The sequence below is a fragment of the Syzygium oleosum genome, unplaced genomic scaffold, assembly GCF_021117445.2.
Source record: "Syzygium oleosum isolate NSW1041296 unplaced genomic scaffold, Sole_v2.1 Sole_v2.17, whole genome shotgun sequence".
Lineage (NCBI taxonomy): Eukaryota > Viridiplantae > Streptophyta > Magnoliopsida > Myrtales > Myrtaceae > Syzygium > Syzygium oleosum.
In genome coordinates, this window is record NW_026607501.1 from 8,322,562 (window position 1) to 8,349,552 (window position 26,991).

General features: G+C 42.5%; 4 protein-coding genes across 5 annotated transcripts; all 4 read left to right on the forward strand.

Moving 5' to 3' along the window:
* The first annotated feature begins 675 nt into the window (after nucleotides 1–675).
* LOC115678878 (pentatricopeptide repeat-containing protein At5g50280, chloroplastic) lies at nucleotides 676–3,884 on the forward strand. Its single transcript, XM_030602352.2, has 2 exons — nucleotides 676–1,543; nucleotides 2,059–3,884. The coding sequence occupies exons 1-2, from the start codon at nucleotides 693–695 to the stop codon at nucleotides 3,359–3,361; spliced, it is 2,154 nt and encodes a 717-aa protein (XP_030458212.2). The 5' UTR covers nucleotides 676–692; the 3' UTR covers nucleotides 3,362–3,884.
* A 4,850-nt stretch (nucleotides 3,885–8,734) lies between these two features.
* On the forward strand, nucleotides 8,735–9,771 carry LOC115678883 (uncharacterized). The gene has a single exon (XM_030602359.2). It carries the CDS (start codon nucleotides 8,947–8,949, stop codon nucleotides 9,727–9,729), a length of 783 nt encoding a protein of 260 aa, XP_030458219.2. The 5' UTR covers nucleotides 8,735–8,946; the 3' UTR covers nucleotides 9,730–9,771.
* Nucleotides 9,772–14,248: 4,477 nt separating this feature from the next.
* Nucleotides 14,249–19,876, forward strand: LOC115678882 (DNA-(apurinic or apyrimidinic site) endonuclease). Of its 2 annotated transcripts, none has more exons than XM_056318936.1 (9): nucleotides 14,249–14,638; nucleotides 15,284–15,376; nucleotides 15,467–15,608; nucleotides 16,932–17,133; nucleotides 17,685–17,763; nucleotides 18,570–18,631; nucleotides 18,733–18,819; nucleotides 18,970–19,073; nucleotides 19,501–19,876. In XM_056318936.1, exons 1-9 carry the CDS (start codon nucleotides 14,411–14,413, stop codon nucleotides 19,530–19,532), a joined length of 1,029 nt encoding a protein of 342 aa, XP_056174911.1. In that variant the 5' UTR covers nucleotides 14,249–14,410; the 3' UTR covers nucleotides 19,533–19,876. The 2 variants fall into 2 exon arrangements, with proteins under 2 accessions (XP_056174911.1, XP_030458215.1); XM_030602355.2 differs by having other exon boundaries at nucleotides 14,252–14,638; nucleotides 19,552–19,876.
* Nucleotides 19,877–21,495: 1,619 nt separating this feature from the next.
* On the forward strand, nucleotides 21,496–26,515 carry LOC115678851 (zinc finger CCCH domain-containing protein 43). The gene is made up of 6 exons (XM_030602317.2): nucleotides 21,496–22,135; nucleotides 22,550–22,615; nucleotides 23,580–23,699; nucleotides 23,831–24,103; nucleotides 25,365–25,628; nucleotides 26,030–26,515. The coding sequence occupies exons 1-6, from the start codon at nucleotides 21,605–21,607 to the stop codon at nucleotides 26,231–26,233; spliced, it is 1,458 nt and encodes a 485-aa protein (XP_030458177.2). The 5' UTR covers nucleotides 21,496–21,604; the 3' UTR covers nucleotides 26,234–26,515.
* Nucleotides 26,516–26,991: the final 476 nt, after the last annotated feature.

A 26,991-nucleotide genomic window follows, 5' to 3' on the forward strand; every position in this document is an offset into this window, starting at 1 on the left:
AAGAAAAAAAAAGAAAAAAAAATAGAAAAAGGAAAAAGACTAAAATGCCCTAAGCTATAGTATATTGAGTAAATGTGTCACGTGAAGTTACATAGTTTGGGGTTTTTCATTACACAAAAAAGTTCGGGATAAATGTGTCATAAGTGGTAAAGTTTGGGGTTTTTGGGTGTTTTTCCGTTTAGGAAAATCAAATTAGGTTTTTATTCTAAAGACAGAAAATATTGCCAATTCATATTCATGTTTAAGCAAAACACCGAAAAATATTGTCATTTTCTTAAAAATATATTCTAGAAATGTTACATTTTCCGTGAAACAAATTAGAATTTTTAAATCCTACATAGACTTGCAATGAAATGTAGTCTTTCAAAATTTAAATTCAATATAAATCTTTGTAGGCATTTATAAATCAAGAATAAGTGGGTAAACGATTTCAAACTTCTTTTCGTTCTGAATTTCACACTTCAAATCGTAAAGCTCTACACATGAATAAAATCTATGCTTGTTTTAAAATTAAAAACATGGAGCAAAAAAATTTAATAAATTAAAACTTAGGGTTGGGTCCTTTTTAACTATTCATAATATTATTAACCCTATATTAATTACTTTTTTTTTTTTTGCTAGAAACCCTATATTAATTACTTGTGAACGAATAAATATAGAGATGAGCCATTGATTGTTGGGGACAAAAGACAATGGCGCTCACGAACCAACGCCTGCCATTTCCACTCCTTCTTCTTCCTCCTCCTCACGGTCACTCCACAAGATCGTACTCCGTCGCCGGCGGCATCTCTCCGGCCTTCAAGCCTCTCTCCCTATCTGCAACCTCGCCCTCTTCCTCTTCTCACTCTCCAACTTCTTCCATTTTCCTTCCTCATCTCCAGCAGCATGACCAGCAGCAGCAGGAGCAGCGACGGCGGCGACGACCACAAGTGCTGCCGCAATCGCAGCCGCGTCAAGAGCCGCCACCGGAAGACGACGGCGACCCAATTCTCAGATTCTTCAAGTCGCGCACCCCTGCGCAGGACCCACCACGCGAAGGACGGCTCTCCCTCCAAAACAAACGCCGCTCTTCTTGGCGGCTGGCTCCCGGCTCTGTTGCGGATTCTGAAGCTGAGGATGCATCGGTGCCTGCTATTGGGGATGCGGGGAAAATGGGGTCGTCGGGTTCGGCCTCAAAAGCTTTGCCTGAGGGCGTGGTGGGAGAAATTTTGAAACTTGCGAGGAACTTGCCGGTGAATACGACGTTGGGGGAGTTGTTGGGGGGTTTTCAGGGGAAGATTGGTGCGAAAGAGTGCGTGGAGGTGTTGGGGTTTATGGAAAAGGAGGGGCTTGTGAAGAGTAGCATTTACTTTTTCGAGTGGATGGGGTTGCAGGAGCCATCTCTCGTTACGTCTCGGGCATGCTCGGTCATGTTTCCCATGTTGGGAAGAGCTCGGATGGGGAACAAATTGCTGGTTTTGTTTGAAAATCTACCGAACAAGATAGAGTTCAGGGATGTTCGTGTTTATAATTCTGCTATTTCTGGGCTGATGAGCTCCGGGAGGTATGAGAAATGGAAATGTTTGGAATTCTCTGTCTCTATGTATTCAGTTTGTTCGTTGGTCATCGTGATTGACTTTGTGTGGCACCAATTGTGCTTTTGTTCATAGTAAGATCAGCAAAGTCCTTGAGGCTAATTTGAGCTTAGTTTTGGAGGAGGTAGTTTATCGTATTGTCTTGTCAAATTGGATGAGGTCTGAATTTCCTGTCAATATGTTATATCTTGGTGGGGTGTAAATTTTTGGCTTTTGGCTCTATTTTTCTAAGTCTGAAGGACAATCTGTTGGATCACTGTGCAAGATCTAGACCATGTTGTTCATATCCTACACGAGTCTCCTCAGAAACAAAATAAGAACATAGCCCAGACAGATGCAATCATCCTTTCATCAACGACAATGAATTTTTTTCTTGCAATAGTTGTCTTCCTTCAGTCTGTAATTCCCTTGCCTTTTACTTTTCCATTTTGTCTCCCACCTCTGTCCAGATGTCCTAAATGAGATACTCCATCATATGTTTCAGCTACAAGGATGCTTGGAAGGTGTATGAGGCAATGGAGGCTAATAATGTTCAGCCGGATCACGTGACATGCTCTATAGTCATCACGGTCATGAGGAAGAATGGCCACAGTGCTAAGGAATCGTGGGAGTTCTTTGAGAGGATGAATAGAAAGGGAGTTAAATGGAGTTCAGAAGTTATGGGCGCTCTAATAAAATCATTCTGTGACGAGGGGCTGAAGAAGGAAGCTCTTATCATCCAGGCGGAAATGGAAAAGAAAGGAATCCCTTCAAATGTGATTGTATACAACACATTCATGGATGCTTATGGCAAATCCAACCAAATTGAAGAAGCTGAAGGTCTCTTTGCTGAAATGAAAGCGAAAGGCCTCAAACCCACTGCTGCCACGTTTAATATCCTGATGGATGCATACAGCAGAAGGATGCAGCCTGAGATTGTTGAAAAGTTTCTTAAAGATATGCAAGAGATGGGCTTGGAGCCAAATGCCACTTCATATACATGCTTGATTAGTGCATACGGGAGGCAGAGGACAATGAGTGACATGGCAGCAGATGCATTCATGAGGATGAGGAGAGTTGGTGTAAAACCGAATTTGCATTCTTATACAGCTCTTGTTCATGCTTATTCAGTGAGTGGTTGGCATGAAAAAGCTTACACAGCATTTGAGGATATGCTAAGAGAAGGAATCAAACCCTCGATTGAAACCTACACCACTCTCCTGGATGCATTTAGGCGCGCTGGTGACATTGAAGTGTTAATGAAAATATGGAAAATGATGATTACCGAGAAAGTTGAAGGGACACAAGTTACGTTTAACATTCTCCTTGATGGATTTGCTAAGCAAGGTCACTACATCGAAGCAAGAGATGTGATCTCTGAATTTGGGAAGATAGGTCTGCAGCCAACTGTAATGACGTATAATATGCTGATTAATGCGTATGCACGAGGAGGTCAGCACTTGAAGTTGCCCCAACTGTTGAAAGAAATGGCAGCTTTGAATCTGAAGCCGGATTCTATCACTTATTCGACCATGATATATGCCTTTGTCCGTGTTCGCGATTTCAGGAGGGCATTCTTTTATCATAAGAAGATGGTAAAGAGTGGACAGGTACCAGATGCCAGATCATACCAAAAGCTCAGGGAAATATTGGATGTTAAAGCTGCAATAAAGAATAGGAAGGACAGGAGTGCCATTCTTGGTATAGTCAATAGCAAAATGGGTTCGGTGAGACCCAAGAAGAAACGAAAGAAGGATGAGTTCTGGAAGAATAGGATAAGACATCGAAGGGTTCTTGATGGACATTGAAGATGCTCTTGGAAAGAAAAGGGAATTGGTTCCCTGCCTCAGTTATCTTTGGCTGGTCTTATGGATTTGTCCTTGGTTGATATCTGGTGAGACAATTACAGTGGCCAATGGTTGTTTACTGCTCGCTATAAGATGATGCGCGCGGTTATTACTGTTTTCACTTTTAAGAGGAGATTCTTTTGTGGGCAAATACCGCTGCGCTCAGAAAGCTTGTATTTGACTCTATCTATGCTGGTCAGTGGACTAAAAAGATCTGTCCCCCATTTGGACTGAGCAACTAAATAAGCTTCACAAGACACGAAAGATGACTTGTTGAGGTATCTTTAAATGGGAGATTGAACACGCCAGAGCTTTGTTCAGTTCTCAAGCATTGCCGAGCCAAATTATTTTCGTAAGATACTATGGTCATGCTGTCAAAGGTTACTTATTTTGGGAACCCTGGCATAGTTGAAAGTACAGTAGACATATTTGACTTGTGATATTGTACAAATTGTTTTGATAATCAATTATCCATTTTATTGCACCACCTGTGGAAAAAAGCATGGAAGGATTACGTCTCATACGAGTCCATTACAGCATATTCAATGAGTCATACACCAAAAGAACAACATTAAATCATACGTTCAACATCCACACTGCTAGTACCAACAGCAAGATACTACCCACTACCCAGAATAACAAGATGCAAACTCAAAACCATGCCACTAGATTACATAAAAGTTCGTCAAATGAACTCGCCAACACGAACACTTGACATCAGCAGTTAAGTGTCTAATGTCCTTCCTGAATCAGAACTCCTACGGAGACTATTACAGAAAAAACAATTGCATCAAGGACATGGCGGTCTTGAGGGCATATATTTTCATGCTTTCACTAAGTTCCTCTCTCTCCAGAGATAATAAATTGTTGCATTCCAGGCTACCTTCAAACTATTCCCCTCTAAGTAAATTCATCCTTCCAGTCACTTCCATGAAGGACATGAGAGTAGCTGTAAAACTTGTTCCCAGATCTGCTTTCAGAACACACCCTTGAAGAACAAGTGCATTTGAGATTCTATATGTTGTCTGCATAGCACACAAGTGCTATTCATGCCCCACCAGGTTTTCATCCTGTCCAACGTGTGTAACCTATTATGAATCGCCACCAAAGGTTTTTTTTTTTTTTTGTTGGTCGAAAAATCACCAGCCAAGTTGTAAAAGCCATATTCTGGCACATAAAGGCCAAAACCATACAAGCCTATGCCAAATCACTTTGTTCCCACATTTCCTCCCTCGCTTCCAAGCCTCCTTTACAGAGAAAGAGCCACTAGATGATCCAGTAAATACCACTTTGTCTACAGAGCCAGTGTTTGGAGCAATTAACCCACACAAAGCAAATCCGTATTTCAAGCAGATCAACAGACCTTGCTAAAGGCCATCTCCATTCTTTTGCCTTGATAACATCTACAACTGTGGCTTTTTCACCTAAAGCTATAAATGATTTAGAGAGTATTTTTCAATCAAGATCCCATATGGATGCCATTCATCATTCCATAAAGAGAGTTTCTCCATTACCTACCACATGCTTGATATGTGGTTTCAATAATTGCCTCAGTCTGAGCATTTTCCTCCATGCATATGTGCTGTTCGATCGCTTCTTGGCTTGCCACAACTAGAACCCTTCAGCAAAATAGAATTAACCCATGCAACCCATAAAGAGCCTGATTTCAGAAGCAAATTGCGGAGTTTCTTGAGGATAAAAGCGGCATTCACAAAGCAAGATTCCTAAGATCAAGGCCCCCTGCAAAATTGGAAATGCATACATCAGAGCAGGGCACTTTCGCTCCATAAGCATGCCCAGTTTGACCTTTCCAAGCGGAACACGTGCTTTCTACAACGTTGAGTACTTCCTTTGGCAAGACAAATCCAGTAACTAACCATGCTATGCACAATTGATGATATCAAAAGCAATCTTCCTGCCTAGCTGAGGTCTTAGAAGTCCAACAATCTGTCCTAGAAGTCACCTTATCAACCAATGGCATACAAATCACGATCCATTAGCCTTCCTGAAATGAGTGAAGGCCATGATATCTGACAGGAAGAGATCCTCTTTGAAAGTTACTGAGTTGAAGAAGATCTTTGGTGTGATCAAACTCATAAGATAAATGCAGAGATATTTCAGGATTTATCTCGAGACCAGACATACTATCAGATCCCTGAGAAAGAGATAATACTTCCAACAAGTATGCCCTATCTCCTTTTCCAAAATATCATCGAGTCGTCAGCAGAACTCTAATAAGTCAATTTTACCTCAGCACAATGTGGATAATACCTGATACTTCCCTGTTGTGCACTTGAGTCCAACATTCTAGAGAAGATATCCATGGTAATCACAAAGAGGGTCTCCTTGCCTAAGTCCTCTCTCCCCTTTAAGGAATCCTCCAAGCCCTCCTCCATCCAAGCTGACTGAGAAGTAAGGGGAAGTCATGCATACCCTTATCCATTAAATAAAGTTCTCAGGCACTCTAATAGTCTGCAAGATGCTGAGCACAAAATCCCAATTTACTGAGTCGACAGCCTTCATTGTGTCAGCTTTTATCATTCCTCGAGGAGAAATATGATTTGCTGTGATAGTTTTTACCTAGTTCATGCGCAAGTTAAGCATTATCAGCAATCCTTCTATCCTTAACAAAATCAGACTGGCTGACATTAATAAAAAATGGCAAAATCTCTATTTGCCAACATCTTGGTAATGCATTTATAAATGACATCAAAACAAGAAATAGGGCTGAACTAGGTAATCTTAGATGCATTTTTCACTTTTGGAATAAGTGAAATAGCAGTAATGTTAAGTATTCTCATCAGCTTTGAAGATGAGAAAAATTCCAACACTGCATTAGTAAAATCCTCCCCAACCACTGTCCATGCTACTTAAAAGAACTAAGAAGAAAAGCCGTCAGGGCTGGGTACTTTGTCCCCATTCATGGCCCAAAGAGCTGATTTAACTTCCATTGCTGTGACTGATTTCAACGTATCTCGTGCGTTGATCATCAGTTAGCCTGCATTGTATTATCTGGTGGAATGTCAGTTGTATGTGAAGAACGGAACTGGAGGTGACAAGTCGTTGATCATCAGTCAGCTGATTTAACTTCCGTTGCTGTGACTGGTTTCAGCATATCAAGCCAAGGCCCTTAGTTAGCCTTGGCTTGATTTACTCAATTCAGACTTTATCTGGCCAGGAAGGAGTCGATCCCCAGAATATTTCTTTTCAGGTTTGAAAGGTCTTCACATATTTAATGATGACAAGCTTTGCCCGGTGGTCACTGACCCACACACAGATTACTGATTGTCACCAAACCAGCAAACACAAGGTCGAAAACAGCCGTGGCTTCGGCCGATAAACTTTCATTCCCTTGACCATGCCAAACGAGCTTCGGCTGATACGGTTTTGATCCTGGGGACTAAGCCAAAAGGGTTTTCGCTCTTGCTCTTAGCGAGCATGTACTACTTTGTATGATAGAACTTGGAAGTTTCACAGGAGTTTCGACTGATAGAAGCTCAAATTTACTAGGATACACCTACATTTGGCTCCTGCTTTGCTTCAATGGTAGTCTAATCCTTGAAAACATGTGGATAATAGCCCAAATATCCAATCTGCTCGAAGTACGTAAACCTTGGCTTTGACGACCAAACAATATGGCCCTAATTAAGGAAACTTGGAATTTTGAACCTTACTTGGCGACTTCAATAATTCACTCTATGTCACACCGAGTGAACTTCTGATTCTATAACTCCAACCATATAAAATGGTGACGAGTTTATGTTGAAATTGCCGATTCGGTTGTTTAGGTGACAATCTTTCTAAATACGATGAGTTGGTGTTCAGACCCAAAAGTGTCATATAGGTGCAAATGGGATCATAAAGCAAAACCATGCACACGATAAAATATCGTATGATGTTGATTGTTTCCAATAGTCATATGATCAAAATTCATTTTGCTATTTTGCGGTTCCAATGTTAATAGGAGACTGCAAAGTGCGTTTGTCATGGTCCGGTTTCTCTTGTACTCATATGGGCTGAAAAGTGAAGCTTTGAGCAATCGGGGTGAAGCGTGAAAGATGCAGAAGGGTTGAAATAACTGGTTTGCGAGAGTAGGGTAAGGGTGTCTGTGGTAGAAATTCAGGGATGAGATGATTGTCGTCTTAGAAGATCTCTGAAAACTGGCTTCCCATCTATAAACTAATCAGGAGCTGACATCACTTTTCTAATGATTGCCGGATAGGCTGAAATCGGCTGTTGTACTAAAGTGACATGTACATCTCACTCGAGGGACTAAATGCCCGAGGTAAATTAGGCGTGATGCGGTCAGTGATGAGAATGCAAATCACCATACTGTTTTAGGAAACGATTTATCAAGGGAAAGCTAGCTTGGTGTTCCAACTCATCAAGTGCCGTATGGGGTTGTCCTCAGCTAGGAATGTTTCGGCCCATGAGAGATGGTATCAGAGCAGGTATTCCAAACTGTATGGGTGGGTGCCAAGAAGAGTTTTGTTGCCACGTTTCCTACAAGAAGAGAAAACCTTCATTGATTTGCTAAGATCAAGAGAAGCGTAGTCAGCGAAAGAAAGTGTTGTTGAGGGAGCGTAGTTGGTCGAGGTGTCACACTTGTTAGGGAACATCAAAGTGAATGGAGATTCACTAACAACTTTGATTGGGGGAGGCAATCGACGGAATGGAATGGCATTTTTTGTTGGGAGAATGTGTCATTCAGGTAAATCCCAAGGGAGTGGTAAGAATGATCGAAGTACGTTAAGGAAGCATCAGAATAACCGCCAACGAGGGCTTGCGGAAATTGGATGGAGGAGAGTATCACGATCTGCTTTCTCCCATTACCCTCGTGGGCGGAAAGTGGAGTTTTGCGGCATTGAGTTGAAATGTGAAATATGCAAAAGGTTTGATACAATTGGTTCGTAAGAATGACATTAGAACTATTGTGTTACATATCCGGGAATGAGATTATTATCATCTTAAATGATCTCTAAAGGTGGGGTTGGCCTCCCGCGCGCAAATCGATCGGAAGCTGACGTCGCTCTTGTGACGATGGTCCCAGCTAGGCAAAACTAATCGTTGTCGAAGCCCGATCTAAAGTAATCTGTATGTCTCGATCGAAGGACTGGATGCTCCAACTAAATTATGCGCGGAATGATCAATGATGGGGAAGCGATTAGCGCCCTCGGAAACGATCTATAGAGAGAAAGCGGGCCCGGTGTTCCGGCTCATCAGGCGCCGTGTGGGATCATCCTCGGCTAGCAAACTTTCGGCCCGTGACGAAGTGATCTATAGAGAATTCTCTTGCCCTTTCCCTTTCCCATTTCCTTTCCCCAGATCAATACTTAGTGAGTGGGTCATATTTGGGAAGTTGCCAAAAGTGAAAACAAACACACACCGGTGTACATCTTCCCAGGTTGCACAGAAAAAAAACAAAAAGACAAGAGCTCACTCGGAAACTCCAGACACCCACCTAAAACATACAAACTCTTCCCATACAAAAAACATTCGTCTTTCTCTCTCTCTCTCTCTCTCTCTGTGTCTCTCTGCATGCAGCCATGAGAGTCCTCGCTGTCTCCAAACTGCCTCTCCTCCTCAAGCCCTTCGTCCTCTCCCTCCTCCTCTCCCTCTCCGTCTTCCTCCTCCTCGCCTCCCAGACCCCACTCCACCGCCGCCCCGCCGCCGCCCAGGAGCCCCCGCCCGCCTCCTCCGGCGGCGGCGGCATCCGAATCCGCCCCGGGTACACCTCCTACGAAGCCTACATCCAGCACCAGCTCAACAAGACGCTCAACCCCAACCTCCGCAAGATCTGGACCACCCGCGACTGGGACCGCAAGGTCCGCGTCTTCGCCCGCTTCTTCGAGAGCCTGAAGAGCAGGGGCCTCCTCTCCGCGTCCTCGAGATCGCTCTCCATCGGGGCGAGGGTGGGGCAGGAGGTGGCGGCGCTGAAGCTGGTCGGCGTCAACGACTCGATCGGGATCGATCTGGTGCCTCGCCCCCCGCTGGTGATCGAGGGCGACTTCCACGACCAGCCCTTCCCCAACGCCACGTTCGACTTCGAGTTCTCGAACGTGTTCGACCACGCGCTGTACCCGTGGAAGTTCGTCGGGGAGGTCGAGCGGACGCTGAAGCCCGGTGGGATCTGCGTGCTCCACGTGACGGTCAAGCACCGGACGGACAAGTACTCGGCCAACGACCTGTACAGCCTGGATCCGCTGGTGGAGATGTTCAGGGAGTCGGAGCTGGTGGAGACGAAGACCATCGACGGGTTTGGCCTCGACACTGAGGTCGTCTTCAGGAAGAAGACGAAGAAGAAGCAGCAGCAAAATCGCAGGTCATGAATCATTCTTTACACTTACACGCTCATTCGTTCCTTTTTCCATCTTTTTTTTTTTGGTAAGGTCCTTTTTCCATCTTTTCGTTCTATAGATTCGTTTATTCTTGATCATCTGGGAAAAATTCACGACACCCAGGTCGAAGATAGAGATTGTACACACGAATTCGTGATAAATGAGGAATTGTTCTCTCTGTAACTTTTCTCGGGAAAATCTGTGCGGGGCTCTTGGCCATGCGCGGATAATTTTCCCGGAAAGATGAGGTGCGGTTGCGTGGTTCTTGCCCGATCTCGACTCGGGATGCTCTTTTATCCGAGCCAAGAAGCGATAACAAGAGATGGGTCATCCTCATCCCTCATCATTCACGAGGTTGTGCAATCTTCTTCGTGCGCACAAACAGAGAGACGGATTTCCATCGGATCTTGCATCGATCCGGCCTCGGCTCTCTCCAAAAATAGAATCTTTATTACCTCAAAGTTAAACTCCACGCATTTCAAGAAATCACCGAAATGGGCTTTCAGAATTTAGCTCCTTTACACATCCAAATCGAGTAAAGATCTCTAGTTCGGTCGCGCTGCGTGCTGTGCCTGGTGCATAATCCATTGCTGTTCCGAGAGCATTGGGCCTTCGAAGCTCGACGAACAAGATCATCACTTGCATCGCTAAAGCTCTGACGGATGGAATTTGGGGTACTGACACGAGCGATTCTGATCGTAGTAGCCGGAGGAGGAGGAGGAGGCAGGGAGAGATTCTTGAGCAGCCCGTGCCCCCCCAAAAACAAAAAACAAGAAAGGGGAATGAGAAAAGAAGGAACGATGCCGGGGTGGCTGGGTTGGATTAGAAAAATACGACGACCATTGATGTAACCAGCAGCAGCGCATGTCGGGTCCACGCCGCCCGATGCAATGCGATGCAATGATGTCGTGTTGTTGCATTATTAGCTTTTCGCTAGCGCATTAGCTGTCGGCAATCTATCGGCTGGCTTTGTGTGCGCCTCAAAGGGATACATGCGACTCCAATTATCCCCATTCCTCATCTTTACCAAATTTGCATGTATTTTAATATAAAGTACAGTTGACAAAATTAAGCCTTTTGGTCAACCATGATATGAGTGCGTTACAATCACAAGGGTAGGAATGCATATAAATTGATTAGCCGACCAAACCCACTACCTTTTTTTTATGTCCAATTTGCTAGCCCTATGGTTTGGTGAAACATGAAACCTTGCTAGAGCAAATCACATCGGAGGTACTTAGGGCCCGTTTGGTTTGACTTTGGGTTAAAGGGGTTTTTCGAAATGCAAGTAGTGTTTGGTAAGTGTTTTTTAAAATCAACTTGGGCTAAAGGACTTTTGCTAATTTTTTTTTTTTAAAAAAAAAGCTCCGGTGGAGCTAAACCGCCGCCGCCCAGATCTGGTCGCCAGCCAACCGCCGACAACCATATCTGGTCGCCGGCCACCACCGCCTGGGATCATGCGACCCCGGCGACCGCCGCCTGGGGTGGCCGGACCTCGGGCGTCACCTGGGTCGCGCCACCCAAGCCAAGCGTTGCCTGAGGGTCGCACAACCCCGGCGACCGCCGCCTGGGGTCGCGCGACCCTCAGGTTGTGGTCGCCTGAGGGTCGCGCGACCCCAGGCGGCGGTCGCCGGGGTTGTGCGACCCTCAGGCGATGGTCGCCGGGGTCGCGCGACCCCCATGCGATGGTCGCCGGGGTCGGGCTAGCCCTCAGGCGGAGGTCGCCGGCTGCCGGACCTCGGTCTGGGGAAGATGAACAGTGTCGATGAACAGTGCAAGTTGCATTCCGAAAATGCAACCTCCCAAAGCACCTCCGGTGGAGCATTGGCCAAAGGTCCCTTGGGTAGCATTCCAAATGCAATTGCATCTCCCCAAAGTGAGTAAAAAAAATTGTCAAACACCATTTGCATTTGGCCAAGGGACTTTAGAGCCCAAATGAGCATTCCAAATGCTGAACCAAATAGGGCCTTAGTTACGAGAACGTATTTCATGCGTCGGATTCACCATCACAACGAAAATATTTTAGTATTCAGATGGCGAAGTTGATGCGTGTTATACAAGCAATACGATTGATCGAGTGCGTCCCGTTAGTCGAACTATTATATTTCCTTGCCTCGAGCTTTTTCGTCGTATGGATTATACTGTTCATGCAACGATATGTAAGATCATGCAGACCGTTGTTGCATGATTGGTTAGAATACAACAATTGATCCATTATTGAGTTCTGTGATTGATTAGGGGTTTGCAAAGAGTACAATGTGGCTATTTAAAGCTCATTATCGACGGTTACAAACGGTTATCGAATTTAAAAATAGAACTTCCTAATCCTCTCTTTTGAACAAATAACTTCCTTATCCTATTTGCGATCACGAGAAATCACTATGACATTTATCCACAAGAAGTTACAAAATCCTAAAAAAGTAGCCACAAGCATAACAATCCATCTGGTAATACTTATATAAAAGAAGTTATATATTCGAAAATATCTTTATTCTGTTGTTGCATGTCCATGTCGATAACTTCAATACACCGATATTTGCCGTCGATAACTTTTATGGCAAGCTGTCGATGCTCTTTAAGTTATCGACCGTCCTTTTTTCGACAATTTCACCGAGCCGTGCTATTATCGACTAAACCGCCACGTCGATTATAATAACAAGTCGGTCATTTCTTTTGCGTGGACACGTATATGTTCATTTTTATCTTTGAAAAGATGGATGGACCAATGGTGTAGAAAAGCAAAGGGGAAAGAGACAGCCAATTCATCCACAACTGGCGGGGACGAATTCGTCGTGCCTTTTTCAATCAATTAAGGTGGGTCCCCCCCACCGACCCAAAAAAAAAAGAAAGGGTGGGTCCGCCCCCGGTCCCTGTCGGAGGAGAATAAATTCGAATCGTTTCGTTATCAAACTCACTTGGTGCATCCGCCGAATCATAGAACAGCTATGAATTCTCGTCACGTGAGCTGTTCTTGGTGCGTCTCTCGGTCGTTGGATCGGATGCCTCGAAACGAGTCAAAGTTCATCCGACGGCTGAAATGCGCTGAGAACAACATTTTCAAGCTATATTGAAGGTATGTCCGTACTTATGATGCATGGGAGTATATGAAAGCACAAGGTTGATCACCAATTTATCGTGTTTGGATTAAGACCGTGTATTATTTTCATTCTATAATTTATGAGATAGAATGTAAAATTCTAAGTTTAGAACCTTGAAATCACGGAGTCGATTTTTCTTGTCACGACGAGTTTGTCGGGGCTTACCTTATTTCAATCTCAATCTCTTATTTCCCTCCTTTCGTAACTAGATGAGCAATTATAATTACTGGAATAATTTCGAGACATTTTAACAAGCTCCGAAATAGTGATTTTAACATTGTTATTCCTCAGGGGAAAAATTTGAATCATAGGACGATTTGTTCGTCATAAATTACTTTAAGCTAAATGAACCTCAATGATGAATGGTCACCCTTGTCTCCTTAATCATACTTTACGAAGGAGAATTGTCATTTTCAATACTTCGATTACACACGAAACAAGATAGATGGCTCATTTGGAAATGACGATATTTCTTTATTCGGGTGATTAACACACAAAGAGTAAGCGCCCGCAGGCTCACGGGCCGCTTCTTTTATCGGCCCATTGCGAAGTTGGATTCATCTTAACGAAACGAATTTTCAGACATCTTCTTTGACGACCCTTGCCCATTTTGATGAAAAGAAAAGCTCGTTGAGCCCAGGAACGGTGCTTTCTTGGACCCATCTTCCTTTGTACAAATGGCACCGGGACGTCTGTTTGAGGAACGATGAAGGGTCCAATGATGGTGGAGATGCATGGAAGCCGTGGCCAAGGATTTACGAGAAAATTGTCAAAAAAATTTTGAACCCATTATTTTTTTGCCAATTCAGTTCTAAATATTTTAATTATATCTATTGAGTCACTTTTTTGTCAATTGAGTCAATCCTGCTAATTTTAGCTGGAAATCGCCGACATGGACACCGGTCGTCATACGTGACGCCGTCGGCGCTGACGTTGATAAATTTTAATATTTTTCGAATTTTTTTATTTATTTTTATTTTTTTCTTTCCTTTTTCTTCTAGACGGTCGCTGCCTGACCAGTGGCGATTGACCAGAGGCTAGGCCCGGGCGAGGTCTCTGGCGAAGCTCGCCTCCACCGGCTACTAGGCGAGGTCAACCTTGCTGTTGTTGGGTCCACCTTGCCGGCCCTTGCCTCGGGTCGGTTGCCATCGGGGATTGGCTAGAGGAAGAAAGGAAGAAAGAAAAAATCAAATGTTTTTAAAATATTATTAAAAATTATCTACGTCAACGCTGGTGACGCCACGTAAGAGCATCGGCATCCACCTCACTGAGTTTCGACTAAAATTGACTAATGGTCTCAATTGATAAAAAGTAAAAATGCTTAAGATTTAAGTGACACAATTAAAAAGGGATTTCGGCTCAATTAGTTCCAATATTAACGGTTTCAAAAATCAGAAACCCCCACCCCGGGGAAAGCTGTGATTACAGAGGGGTCCGACGAGCGAGGCGGATCGCAGTACAGTTCCCCCGCTACTCGCGTTGCCTTTCCTCGACGGACCAGACGCCTTGGGGGCCACCGGAGAGAGGCCGAGCGGAGAGCAGGAAGCGGCGGGGGCGGAGAAGGGAAACGCAGGATGAAGCGATTCTTCAAGCCCGTCGAGAAAGACGGCCCCAGCAAGAAGCCCGCCCCGTCTCAGAGCTGCGACGACGGCGGAGCGACGGGCGATGAGAAGAAGAGGAGGAAGGACCCATTGAAGTTCGTGACTTGGAATGCCAACAGCTTGCTCCTCCGCGTCAAGAACAACTGGCCCGAATTCGCCAAGTTCGTCTCCGATCTCGACCCGGACGTCATTGCAATACAGGTGACTTAACCCATCACTCACTTTATGCTTCTTTTTTTTTTCTATCTGTTCGATCAGCCATTGGAGTTGCGATATGAAAACAAGAGGGGGCTTCTCCGTGTTCACGGCTGCGGACGATGAAGTGGAATTGGGTTTTCGGTTTTTTTCTGCTCTCGTTGTAGATCTTTTGTTTTTGGGCCTTGGGTGGGATCGAAAGTACCGGCTTTTGCTGCATTTGCGTAAAGAGGTTGGTGGTCTGCCCAGGCGTGACCCGTGTTATGTTTGTTTGTACATCTCAAACTGCGAGCTTCATTTTGGTTTCTCCGGTTGGTGCACATTTTCTTTTACAATCTAATGATAAGAAGGAAATTTTGTCCCTTACCAAAAAAAAAAAAGGAAATTTTGTCTAGGTAGGAATAGACTTGCTTCTATCACACTAAAATAGCTTCCGTTCGAGTTGGTTTATTGTTCAAATTGTATGACTAAAGGAGGCATGTCCGTGAATCGAAATTTGAACTCCAGCGCCTTTGTTTCTCTCTTTTGTCTTGATTTGAAACATGTCTGTGATGATAGCTGTTTGCGGTGCGTAACATGCTGGATTTTTTAAGTTGGTACCTTGTGGAGTTTTTTGGTAAAGAAAATCATCTAACAGCTCAGGGTTGTTAGGAAGTAAGGATGCCTGCAGCTGGTTCAAAAGGCGCGCCAAAAAATCCTGGAGAGTTGAAAGATGATACAAGCTCCTCACGAGAGGAAAAGAAGGTAATCGTGTGCTATCACTTTTGAAGTGCTAATGCTCATGGCCGTGCTAATTGAGAATGTTTGTGCCTTTTCATTTCTCCATGTGAGTAGATACTGATGCGCGCGCTTTCAAGTCCCCCCTTTGGAAACTATTGTGTTTGGTGGTCCCTTGGAGATTTCAAGTATGCAGGGACTGCGCTTTTAGTGAAGAAGTGCTTCCAGCCAAAAGTCTCCTTTTTACTTGATAGCAAAGGTACTTGATAAAGAAGTTATTTCCTGTTTTTGGCCTAAAAACAATTCCTCCTTGGTGAAACTGGGAATGGAAGACTTAATTGTACGTATGCTTAAGCAATTTTTACTAGAATTGAAAATGTACTCAGATGCACATGTTTCAGTACAGGGACGACACCAAGCATTGTCCAGTCTGCACAATTGCACCCACTGAACTCTCCTTTTCTTATTTTATTTGATGTACTTCATAAAATTTTTATCTTGCTAAAAATTTTAAGCTCTTGAATTTTGATCCTACTAGAATTTAGATTCATTTTGACCCTTCAATATCTCCTATTTGAAAATTCTGAAATATTAGCGAAAGAGGAGGTAAATTTTCTAATAGGACAATTTAAGATAATTTATTCAAGAGAAAGGGAAATTTTATGTGATACATTTCGCGTGAATGAATTAACATTTTAAATGTAAATATTGTTCTATTACTTTTGTTGAATAGATTGTTTAAAGGATCTGCACTCCCTTGGTGCCCTATAATGACCTATCCTATACCGTCCAAAATGAAAGAGGAAGTTGTCCCAACTTATTTTACCTTAATCTGAATGTGGACCCTTTCTGCACAGTCTTCCTCTTTAGTTTGAAGGGGTAGTTTGCAGACTGTAAGTTAAAGCATAGATGCCTTAGAAGGATAGTAATTGCTCGAGGGTTTTCTCTGTTTCTTTCTTTTGCGGTGGAATTGTTAAAGTAAAACCCTTCGTTCATCACTTCTTGTTGATTTGATTCTAAACTTCAATGAAGGGCATCTTTCTCTTATCTTTTCTAATTCTTCCATCATCTGTTTCCAGCTCTACTGGAGTCAGATATTAGATCAAAATCAGAGACTATAAACTGTCGACTAATTCTTTTTTCAACTGTTAGCTGTTATATTAGTTGGATATTGGTGTCAACGCATATGAAAGTTTGAGCTTATACAATGAAACTGTGGATTGACTATTGATATTTAAAACCGGGAATTTGAATATAATATTCTCATGGAGGGGAAGGAGGGTTTGGAGATCCTAAAACCACGATAGCATGCTTAGCTATAGTAGGTGCAATCAAGTTAGGGGTGGGACCTACTAATGACAGAAGTAGGAAGGGAAGAGGATCTCTGGCGTTGATATCATGAATAAGTTATGTGATAGTGCCCACTATTTAGAGGCTTAAGTTCATAGGTGGAGGCATGTCTAAAATCAATGCTAATTTTTGCAAAGAGAATTGCATTGAAGAGAATCCATTCCTTAAGTGTTTATATCTGTGGATGAATGGAGAATGCACTCCTTATCATGCTCTTATTGTCTCTGTGTAGCATCAAAGCACGAGCCAGACGGTCGAGTTATCTTGGCTGAATTTGAGACATTTCGTTTGTTGAATACATATTCCCCTAACAATGGTTGGAGGGATGAGGAGAACTCATTTCAAAGAAGAAGGAAGTGGGATAAAAAGTTACTAGAGTTTGTTGTCAAGTCGTTAGACAAGCCCTTGATTTGGTGCGGTGATCTTAATGTGAGGTGAGGTCATGTCTTTTCTTATTCTTTTCCTTTGACTTTGTCTCAGTACTATTTTAGTTGCCGATCACAATCTCATTCCATCTTGCTGCGTTGTCCTTTGTCTTGCATTTTTTCTTTCCATTTTCACAACATTGAAGTTGCTATGGCCTGTGAAATGTCATAAAATGTGCCTTCAAAAAGTTTAACCCTGAGGATAGCATATGCTATGATGCCAGATGGCCTGTCGATGGTGTGTCTTTGTTTGCAAATATTGAGCTGCCTACTGTTCTTAGCTCAGATGGTCTTTGACTATCACTCAGCTTAAATTAAGATCGAACCTTCTACTGTAAACTACTGCAAGTTTTGCATTGACTTAAAGGAAATTTTTGTATCACCAAGTTATATATCAATTTCAACAATATTTTAATTAAACACGGTATGCTTGTTTCAACTTTCATACCCCTAAGCATGCTTTTGAAGGTTTCTAAACGAACTTGTTTGCAGTATGATGACGTGGCACTTTGTGCAGTTAATCATGCAAGTATTGGCTTCTTCTTATTTATCATCTGCAGCCATGAAGAGGTTGATGTAAGTCATCCAGATTTCTTTAGCGCCGCAAAACAAAATGGTTATGTCCCTCCTAATGCAGAGGTAATGTTTGTGTGCAACTGGATATTCTGGATGTTGGCAATGTCTAGATCTCATTCTTTGCTTATTCATCTTCCTTTGGCTTACGGTATGAGACTTTAATTGGGTGGGATTGAGCAGGGACTGCTCACTGAATCATTTGTTGTCAGGTGTGTCTTTTTGCTAGGTGACTAATTGCTTACTTTACTGTTTTGTTGTAACAGAAGGTTTTAAAGAACTATATAGACCGTTTCTGCTATGAACTGGAGTGTCATTTCCTTGGTTGTGTGTGACAATTTTGTCATCTGAAGGTCATGTGAATAAATAGAATAAACTTTTCCCTTGTTTGCCTTTACATTTTGGCTTTTGGACTGGCATCTCTTGCCATAAAATGAATAATGCACGTGGAATGTAGAGATGGGAAACTGCAAAGGGATTCGACTTCCAAAGATATGTACTTACTCGAAGTAGCATTTTGATATTTTTACCTTGAAATGAATTTAAGACTTGTGTTTTGCCTTTTCATTCATTCAAACATGTGCATAAATGTCTACAAGAGATGTTAAAACCTTAGATGTGTAATATTCTAAGATCTAAGGGAATTGCCTCGTAGCTAGCCCGGATTCTTGAAGACATTATGGACCTTAACTATAAGTCATATGCCTTCCATCTTCAGACTCTTTAATTTAAAATCCTTCTTTACTTGGAAATACCGTGAAACCATCTTACACTCTCTATATATGCAAAGTTCACCGAAAGTAGGTAGTTTAATGTCTTCGATGGAGTATTCATCGTTTCTTTGTGACTTTCAACTTTGTTTGCACACCCAGGACTGTGGACAGCCTGGATTTACCTTGGCTGAGAGGAAGCGCTTTGGAGCCATAGTGAAGGAGTATGTTATTTATATGATTTCACTTTATTGGTTCTTGGAAACTTTTGTGTCGTCAACACTTATTTTTAACTCTAGTTGCTTTTATTGGAATTATGCTTTAGGGGAAAACTCATAGATGCATACCGATACCTGCACAAAGATAAAGATATGGAGTGTGGCTTCTCGTGGTCCGGAAATCCTATTGGGAAGTATGTGAAGCAACCTATCCTTGCATGCATGTGTATATGATGAAGCATTATTTGAGTTGCTCATATCTGCTAAATCGAGAAGAGCGATTGATCGCATTGAAGATTTTATTGGTTACGCCACAAGGTGATGAATGGCTGTTTCTTTTGCAGGTATAGAGGAAAAAGAATGAGAATCGATTATTTCATAGTTTCGGAGAAGTTCAAAGATAGGATCAGATCATGTGAGATGCACGGGCGAGGGATTGAATTGGAAGGTTCGGCTCGTTTTATGTTTCCCTTGTCTTCTGTAGCTTGTTATATACGATCAAACTAGAAAAAATGCATAATTTTATTATAATTAAATTAGTTTATGGTAGGTCAACATGTCTGACTGGGAAGTGCATTGTTTTCATTTGTCTGCTCATTGAAATCTTTTAAAATAATTTTACTTTTGTAATTTCGGTTCTGATGGGAAATTCCATGCAGAATTTATTCTAATGGACATGCGACAAAAGTACATATATAGAATTTGCATAAGTTGCTTTCCTTCCCACCGGAGACTGAGACCTAAAGGTCCATTCATCAGTCCACTCCAATTATAAAGTGTGATTTTACTTTTTCCTAATGAAGACTTCAATAGTACCTGATGAAGTTCTGAGTGGTTTTATGCTATTCCTTCTTCTTCCTCCTCTTCTTCTTCAGTTAATATCTCTGCAGCTTCAGCCTCATGCTAAGACATTGAGCACAACGCAGGTTTTTATGGAAGCGACCATTGCCCTGTCTCCCTTGAGCTTTCAGAAGCCATATCAGATTCTGTGTAGAGCCAAGTTTTCAACTTGAGGTTATGATATTTCATGCATTCCTGTGATGGGCATCTATTCGAGCGACAGTGCATTTATTTATAGAAGCATGGTACAGGTGTTTGTCAGACTGAAATTCAATATTAGGATTAATGTGTCCAAAATCATGTTAATATACCTGCAATGGCCCGTCAGCATATACATTTCTGGTCAAGTTTTGGGCTAACCAATTATTAATGTGAAGCGGTAGATTCGGAATTACTGTATTGTTTGTTTTACTCATACCCAATGGCTTCTGGACTCTGCTCAGAAGCTCTTTCATGTACACTAGAGTCTTTGCTTGTTGATTGAACTGTCTAGATAGGAAGTGGGAAAAAGTAGGTGATGCGCTTTCTGATCTCATGGCATCCCAATTGGAACAAGTGGAATCTTTTGCTTTAGCTGGTGGAGGATGGCTGTGAGAGAATCTGTCTACTTTGAGTATGAAGTTCCCATTCTCAGCATCGTTTGATGAAAAGACTGGATTGAAAGAATTGTCGGTACTTGAAAGATTCATGATGAGCATGCCATCTGGGCTCGAGCTTGCTTAATGTTGAGTTAGATTGGGTCACATTGCTTAGCTAGAAAGATCCCTCACATACTCGATGAATGGTGCACATCATGAAGATTATACTCATGGTCCAGATTCAGCAATCTGGTCTACAGCCTGTTAAAAGAGCTTCGGTGTCTCGGGGCGGTCTTTTTAACTTCTCGAGAATGGTTTTAGCCCCACTAGATTGGTTCTGTTGTCATGGAATGAGGGGTTTGAATTCCTCCTAGGTCGATTCTCACGCCTCACCTGGTAGGGGGTTAGGCACCGCACGAGTCATCTGTGTCGGGTGGTTTTATGCATCCTATAGACATATGCTTTACTGACTAGTGATTGCCGAAGGATAGGCGTTTCCGGGCCGGAATAATGCTAATGAAGAGCTCTTACTGTTCGGTGTAAAGGACGGTATTATTGCATACGGCTTGTTCAGTTCACCACAAGTTTGATCTTTGAAGTTTCGATACTTTGTGTTCGGCTTGTATCAACTCGGTGCGTTTTACCTATTAGGATCGGTTGCCTTATGTCGAACTCGTCGAATCCGACAATAAACTCGAGCTAAATGAGTGTAGGATGACTCGATTCTCTTTCGCATTCTCTTTCTCTTTTGGGCAAGGGGTAGCTCCTGTCAAGATTGAAGCTCGGTCACCAATCAAGTTAGTTTGTGTTCACAGACGATGCATGGTTATTAGATTAGAAGATGAAAGCGGTACCTGTGGTGTTCATGGTAATGAAAATGTCAAACCTAGAAACACTTTCTTCTTATGATGTCTACTAATAACAAAATTTTTAATGGGTATCTTTAAAAACGCAAATTAACTTAAAAAAATATTTTCCCAAAAACGAAAAAAGAAAAACCCGAAATTTTGCTCCATCAAATGTTTGATGGAAAACCATTCCACACGTGGACCACCACCCCATCAGCGAAACCTAAGATGCCAATCGGTTACTATTAATACCCGCAATTCGCGGTTATTAGGCGAAAAATGTTACGTTTTTAGGATCGAGTAAATGCGTCGGTCCCGAAATTAATAACCCCTAATCTTCAATAAATAGACCAAATGCCAGCACCTTCGCTTCTCCCCCCATCAACACTAATCTCAAAGTCTCACTCCCTAAACTCTAGCTCTTAATCTGGGATCAATACATGTATGTATATACGCATACGCCACACGAAAATACGCCTCTACAAATACCACAAAAAAACGTATTAAAATAATAATGATAATAATAATAATAAACAAGAGAAGTATAATATAAAAATTGTGCTCAAAATACTGTTCTTGGATACACGTACCAGCTAAAAGTAACACCTTTTCTTTGTCCTCGTTCACACTTGTTTCTTCTTCTTCGCCTTCTGCTTCTGCTGTGCCTGCGGGAGCTTGGGATTGAGTTTGCAGCTTCGAAATGTGTTTCGGGAATGTCATCCAAGGCTCTGCTTAGATGGATCTTCAGCTCCAAGGAGGCCCCCTCCTCTGAAGAACCCACCATGGCCGACCCCGACGGCAGCCCCGACCCGCCGTCCCCGCCCCCGCCCCCGCCGCCGCCGCAATCGGTCGCCAGGCCCGATCCCACGACGCCCGATCCCGATCGGGCGGCGGAGAACCAGCTGGCGGAGGAGTTGGTGCGCCTCTGTGTTGGGGGAGCATCGGAACCGTCGGTCGTCGAAGACGGAGGAGGAGCCGAGAAGGGCTCGGGCGCGGACGCGGACGCGGACGCTCGCGGGGCGGAGGACGGCGACGGCAAGAGCGGAGGAGAGAGCGGCGACGACGGGGAGAAGGAGGAGAATGGGGATAGCCAGAGCGACGACGAGAAGAGAGAGGAGAGGAGGAGGGTTAATAAGTATCCGGTGAGGCCTGAGGCGGAGGACTGCTCCTTTTATATCAAGACGGGCACTTGTAAATTTGGATCCAATTGCAAGTTCAATCATCCAGTGCGACGGAAGAATCAGGTATGTCGGCTAGTGATTTGCAGTATCTTATGCGGCATTTTTGTAGAATAAAGCTCGCAACTTTAACCGAGTAAGTGCTGTTTGTGCCATTCTCGATTTGTATCTGGAAGTGGTGTGGATGAATATAGTGTATGTCTCATCTGGGTGATGACTCAATAACTCTTATAAGGTAGAAGTTGTTGGATGGAGGTTTAGGCTTGCTTATGGCATTTAAATCTAATGTTTTTTCCGACGGCATAGCATATTGTTTGGGCAAACTTCTGTAATTTCCACTTTGGAGTGGAGTTCATGTCGTTCAGAGAAGAACTGACGCTTGGGGTGCTCGAAATCTGATCATCGAGATAATGCGATGTTTGAAGGCTTATTTTTGTTCGTAGTTTTGACTTTCATGTTTTGGATCGATCTGTCGTGAAGGTTGCGAAGGATAAGGTGAAGGACAAGGAAGAACCAAAAGAGAGGCTAGGACAGACAGAATGCAAGGTTAGTCTTAGTACATTTGAAAGTTGTGTGCATTTGCGATTTTGAGCTAAAAAAATGCGACGACCTATTCATTCTGTCTAATCCTGTATCAATACCATGGATGGCTGCTTTTTATTACTTTGACCGTTAAGGTCCATCGGCAAAAAATCTTTTTGGTCTTGAATTTCTTAGAGCCAGATATTGAACAACTGATGTTACCTATTGTTAGAGAGCTGTTCTGGTGGAATAATCAATTTGATTGCTTATTTTATTTGCATGTTGAATCTCCATGAAGTTTTCAGTAGAACTTTCGGGGGCTAATGTTGTTGGGTTGTTAATTTATCATTCTCACATAACTGTTGCTAAGGGCAATCATTGTGAAGTTCACCATCTTTTGGCTTTCAGCAAATACCGCAGAGGAGAGTAGAGGTTAATTTCCAACTTAATATAACTTCTATTGAGTCCTCAGATCATGTACTTACACCACTCTGTCTTCGCTAACGTTCTTGGATGGTCTCCAAACTATAGCTTTTCTTACTCGCAATCCAACTGAGCAGTCTAGAGGCTGGGTTTATTGGAGATTACATACTATCCCCAATATCCTCTGATGGTTTGGGGTTAGATAAATCGTTATCGTGGATACGTAGGAACCAGTAACTATATTCTAATACGCTCTGGCAAATGTAATTTGGTTAGGGTCTCTGCTATCATATGGCAAAAGATAGTGTAAAACTGCGGCTAGACACGGTATTTTTTGTGCTAAAGCTTTTCATACATTCTTAACTAAGATGAACGAGTCATGACAAATGGTAGCTAATCTGCCACTAGTTTGTGTATCCGTTATGAATCTGAGACTTGCACCACGTTTTACTGATTGTTGATCCTTCTATTGTTTTCACTATGCTCAAGTACGATAAGGGACAGTTTTCTCTTGTATTAACGGTTCATGCAATGTTTTGACTCTTCATGAGTGTGTTGGTTGCAGTATTACTTAAAAACAGGAGGTTGTAAATATGGCAAAGCTTGTAGATACAACCACTCCAGGCCAAAAGCATTTGTAACCCCCTTTGTAGAGCTTAACTTTTTGGGCCTGCCCATCAGACCGGTATGCTATAGCATCCATATAACACTCTCTCTGTATATCTCTGTAAACTACAAAGAAGAGATTGTTAATCTCGTCATAGTCTAATTAAGCCATCTACCTGAAAGTATTGACTAGATATTTTCTCTAAACAGGGAGAGAAAGAATGTCCGTTTTACATGCGTAATGGATCCTGCAAGTATGCAGCTAATTGCAGGTATAATCATCCTGACCCCACTGCCGGAGGAGGTGACCCTCCTTCAGAATATGGTAATGGGGGGTCTGCTTCATTGCAAAGTGCATCACAATTTCCGGTGGCATCATGGTCATCACAAGGAACATTGAACGATGCTGCGCCATTTGTACCTATGATGTATTCTCCAAACCACGGGGTGTCATCGCACAATGCGGAATGGAACGGTTATCAGGTAAATGCTAAACGGTATTACTGATAGTATCTTTAACTTGCTAGTCCTTACGGAAAAAGGCATGGCTTTAGAGGGAATGGGCATCTTGGTGATGGATTGTTTTCACAAATTTCTAAGATATGGGGGCCAGGGCTTTCATAGTTGAAATTTTTTCATGGGCCGTAATTCGGCCATGTGGAGAGTAATCATTTTGAGGAAGGTTTTCCCTCCATCAGAAATAGAAGCACAAGGATACGTTAAGCAAACCCAGAACTTATCCATACAAGTATGCACTTTGTTATCTCGAGTTCTTTGGTTTCCTCTTGCCCTTATGTCTATTGGCCTGGATCCTTAACATCAATGGTGGATGCAGGATTTGGATACACATGTGGAGAAGGGGGGTGGGGAGGGCTTGAATTGTGCTAAAACATAGCAATGCACACATCAAGAGAATCCATTAAGTGGCCTAACTCAAGTGGTTGTTGAACTTCCATGTTATACTATAAAAATTAAATTTTAATTTGGTACCCTAATAATAAAGGAGTAATGCTCCCAGACCATGTAATTACTACTACTTGATTAGCAAAAAATGTAATGATTATACACGGTTAGTGCTATAATCACCCCATTTTAGATGCTCCCTCTGCTCAAGATTTGACATGTACATGTAAGCACCTAATTACCAAAATATTCTAACATCAAACCGCTCCCCTTTACGCATTTCAAATTTTTTAGCGGAAGACATTGCTAGAGATACATGATCCTAAAGCCATTTAACATTTTACCAATTCTGATATTCACAACGTACGCATTCCATAAATAGATATCACATATAGACATTGCATTCTAAGCACCTCATAGAATCAAAACTTTCCAGTCCTGGCGCATATGATAAAAATTGCCTATTAGATATTAAACAAAGTTGTGTATACATAGCATAAAAATTTATAGCAACTAGACTGTAGCAAAGATAGCCACTGTGACAGAAAGAAATGTAATTCCCATGAAAGAAGGCTCTAATGGTAGATTATGAGTTTGGCAAAAGCTATTTCAGACTGTTTCTGACACTCCTTAATGCTTTGTATACCAGTCAACTTATGGCTCTTCTATTTGCATGTTTCTCAGTCCTCTTGATGTTAGGCTATTTAGGTAAATTAGGAGGAGGAATAGTGTGGTTATGCTTAGTCTTGTCTCTGTGAGGTTTGCATGTGTTGGACATTGGTCAAACAGAGTGCTCCTTCTCTCATTTATTTTGTTTTGTATCTGCTTGTGGCTTGTCAAGTTTCCCGTCAATCCACCGGGACCAGTTGTGCGCCCTCCTTCAGCATATATCATGAAGCACCCCGTGACTGATAGCCATATCTATACCCATCATCAGATGGTGATCGATGAATTTCCAGAACGACCTGGCCAACCTGACTGCAGTTACTTTCTGAAAACTGGGGATTGTAAGTTCAGGTCTAATTGCAAATATCACCATCCGAAGGATCGAATCTCAAAGTCACCTCCGGTTGTGCTGAGTGACAAGGGCCTTCCATTGAGACCGGTAATGGTGTCTTACTTTTTCTTTGTAGTCTTATATCTTTGTTATTGTTCTATCGTGGAAAAGATGAAAAAAACCCATTTCATATGCACACTTGAAGCTTTGCATAGTGCTAGTATTTGTCTTCTCGATGGTGGATCTTTTTAGGTGCTCCCTAATGTAAAACGTTGGCAGAGAAATGCCATAAGGAATTTCTTGGATCTTGTTTATAGTTATATTTGTGTGAAGTCAGGGAAGCTCTAATTTCCTGGAGCAATAAGGTATGAAGACATTTTTCTGTGATAACTAGTGAATTCGAAAGTTTCAGGGTCAAAGAGAAAGTAAAATCGACAAGTGAATTGTCTGCTTGATTGCAATCATTTCCATTCCTTTCCAGCTAAATGTGACTATATGTTTATATCCAGGATCAGAGCATCTGCTCATATTACAGCCGCTATGGCATTTGCAAGTTTGGTCCTGCTTGCAGATTTGACCATCCCGTGCACTTGGCTCCATCAACCATGTCCGGACTAGATCAGCCATCTTCAGTTGGCGACTCTGCCACAAGTGATGGGCCAATGATAGATGGGACAAGGAGTTCAAACGATGCTATTCAGCAATCTGTATAGCTCAACTGCTTTCTAGCTTTGTAGGCTTTAGTCTCCCTGGCTTCATTTCTTCTCTTGAACATGAAGAATTCTAACTTATGTCCAGCTACCCCGAGATCTCCAGTGAGTGGTGCTTTCTTCCAATGTTGTTAACTGGTTAGTACTTAAATAATTGTATATTGTCTCAGTTTTAGGCTTATTTTGGGACTTTTCTGGTTGCGGGATTGGTGGTTATCAGTGAAACTGCTAATCAGGAATAGGCAAAAACAGCGAAGTTGTGCAAGGCACAAATCGTTTTTTGTACGGATATGCAAATTTAGTCTGTGATACAACGGTTGCAGATTGTTGCCTTACTGAAGAAAATGCATCTGTTTGGACATTCAAGGTGAACTGGTTATGGAATAATAAAAGCCAACAGATGCGGGTATCGATAACCTCACATCATTCATGAATATGGGAAGGGAGATTTGTTGCGTAGCTTACCCTACATAAAGGCCGCACTCAGAGTGGTTGCTAACCTCTCTCTGTAACAAAGCTACTGAAAATGGCTTACCTATTCCTTACTTTATAAGTCGTTATTGTACTGGCGAGTTCCCACACGTTCTAATCCTCGCTGATCACCGATCATATATGAGATGCAGTGAGCTCTAGTTTGTTTATTAGGTAAATTCTCATTTGCAATACTACCGTAAGATGGAGCAGAGCCAGGAATACTGGGATTTTACTGTAGTTTGTCCCTAAATGACGCGATATCGCAAGTGAAGTTTGAATAGTCGTAA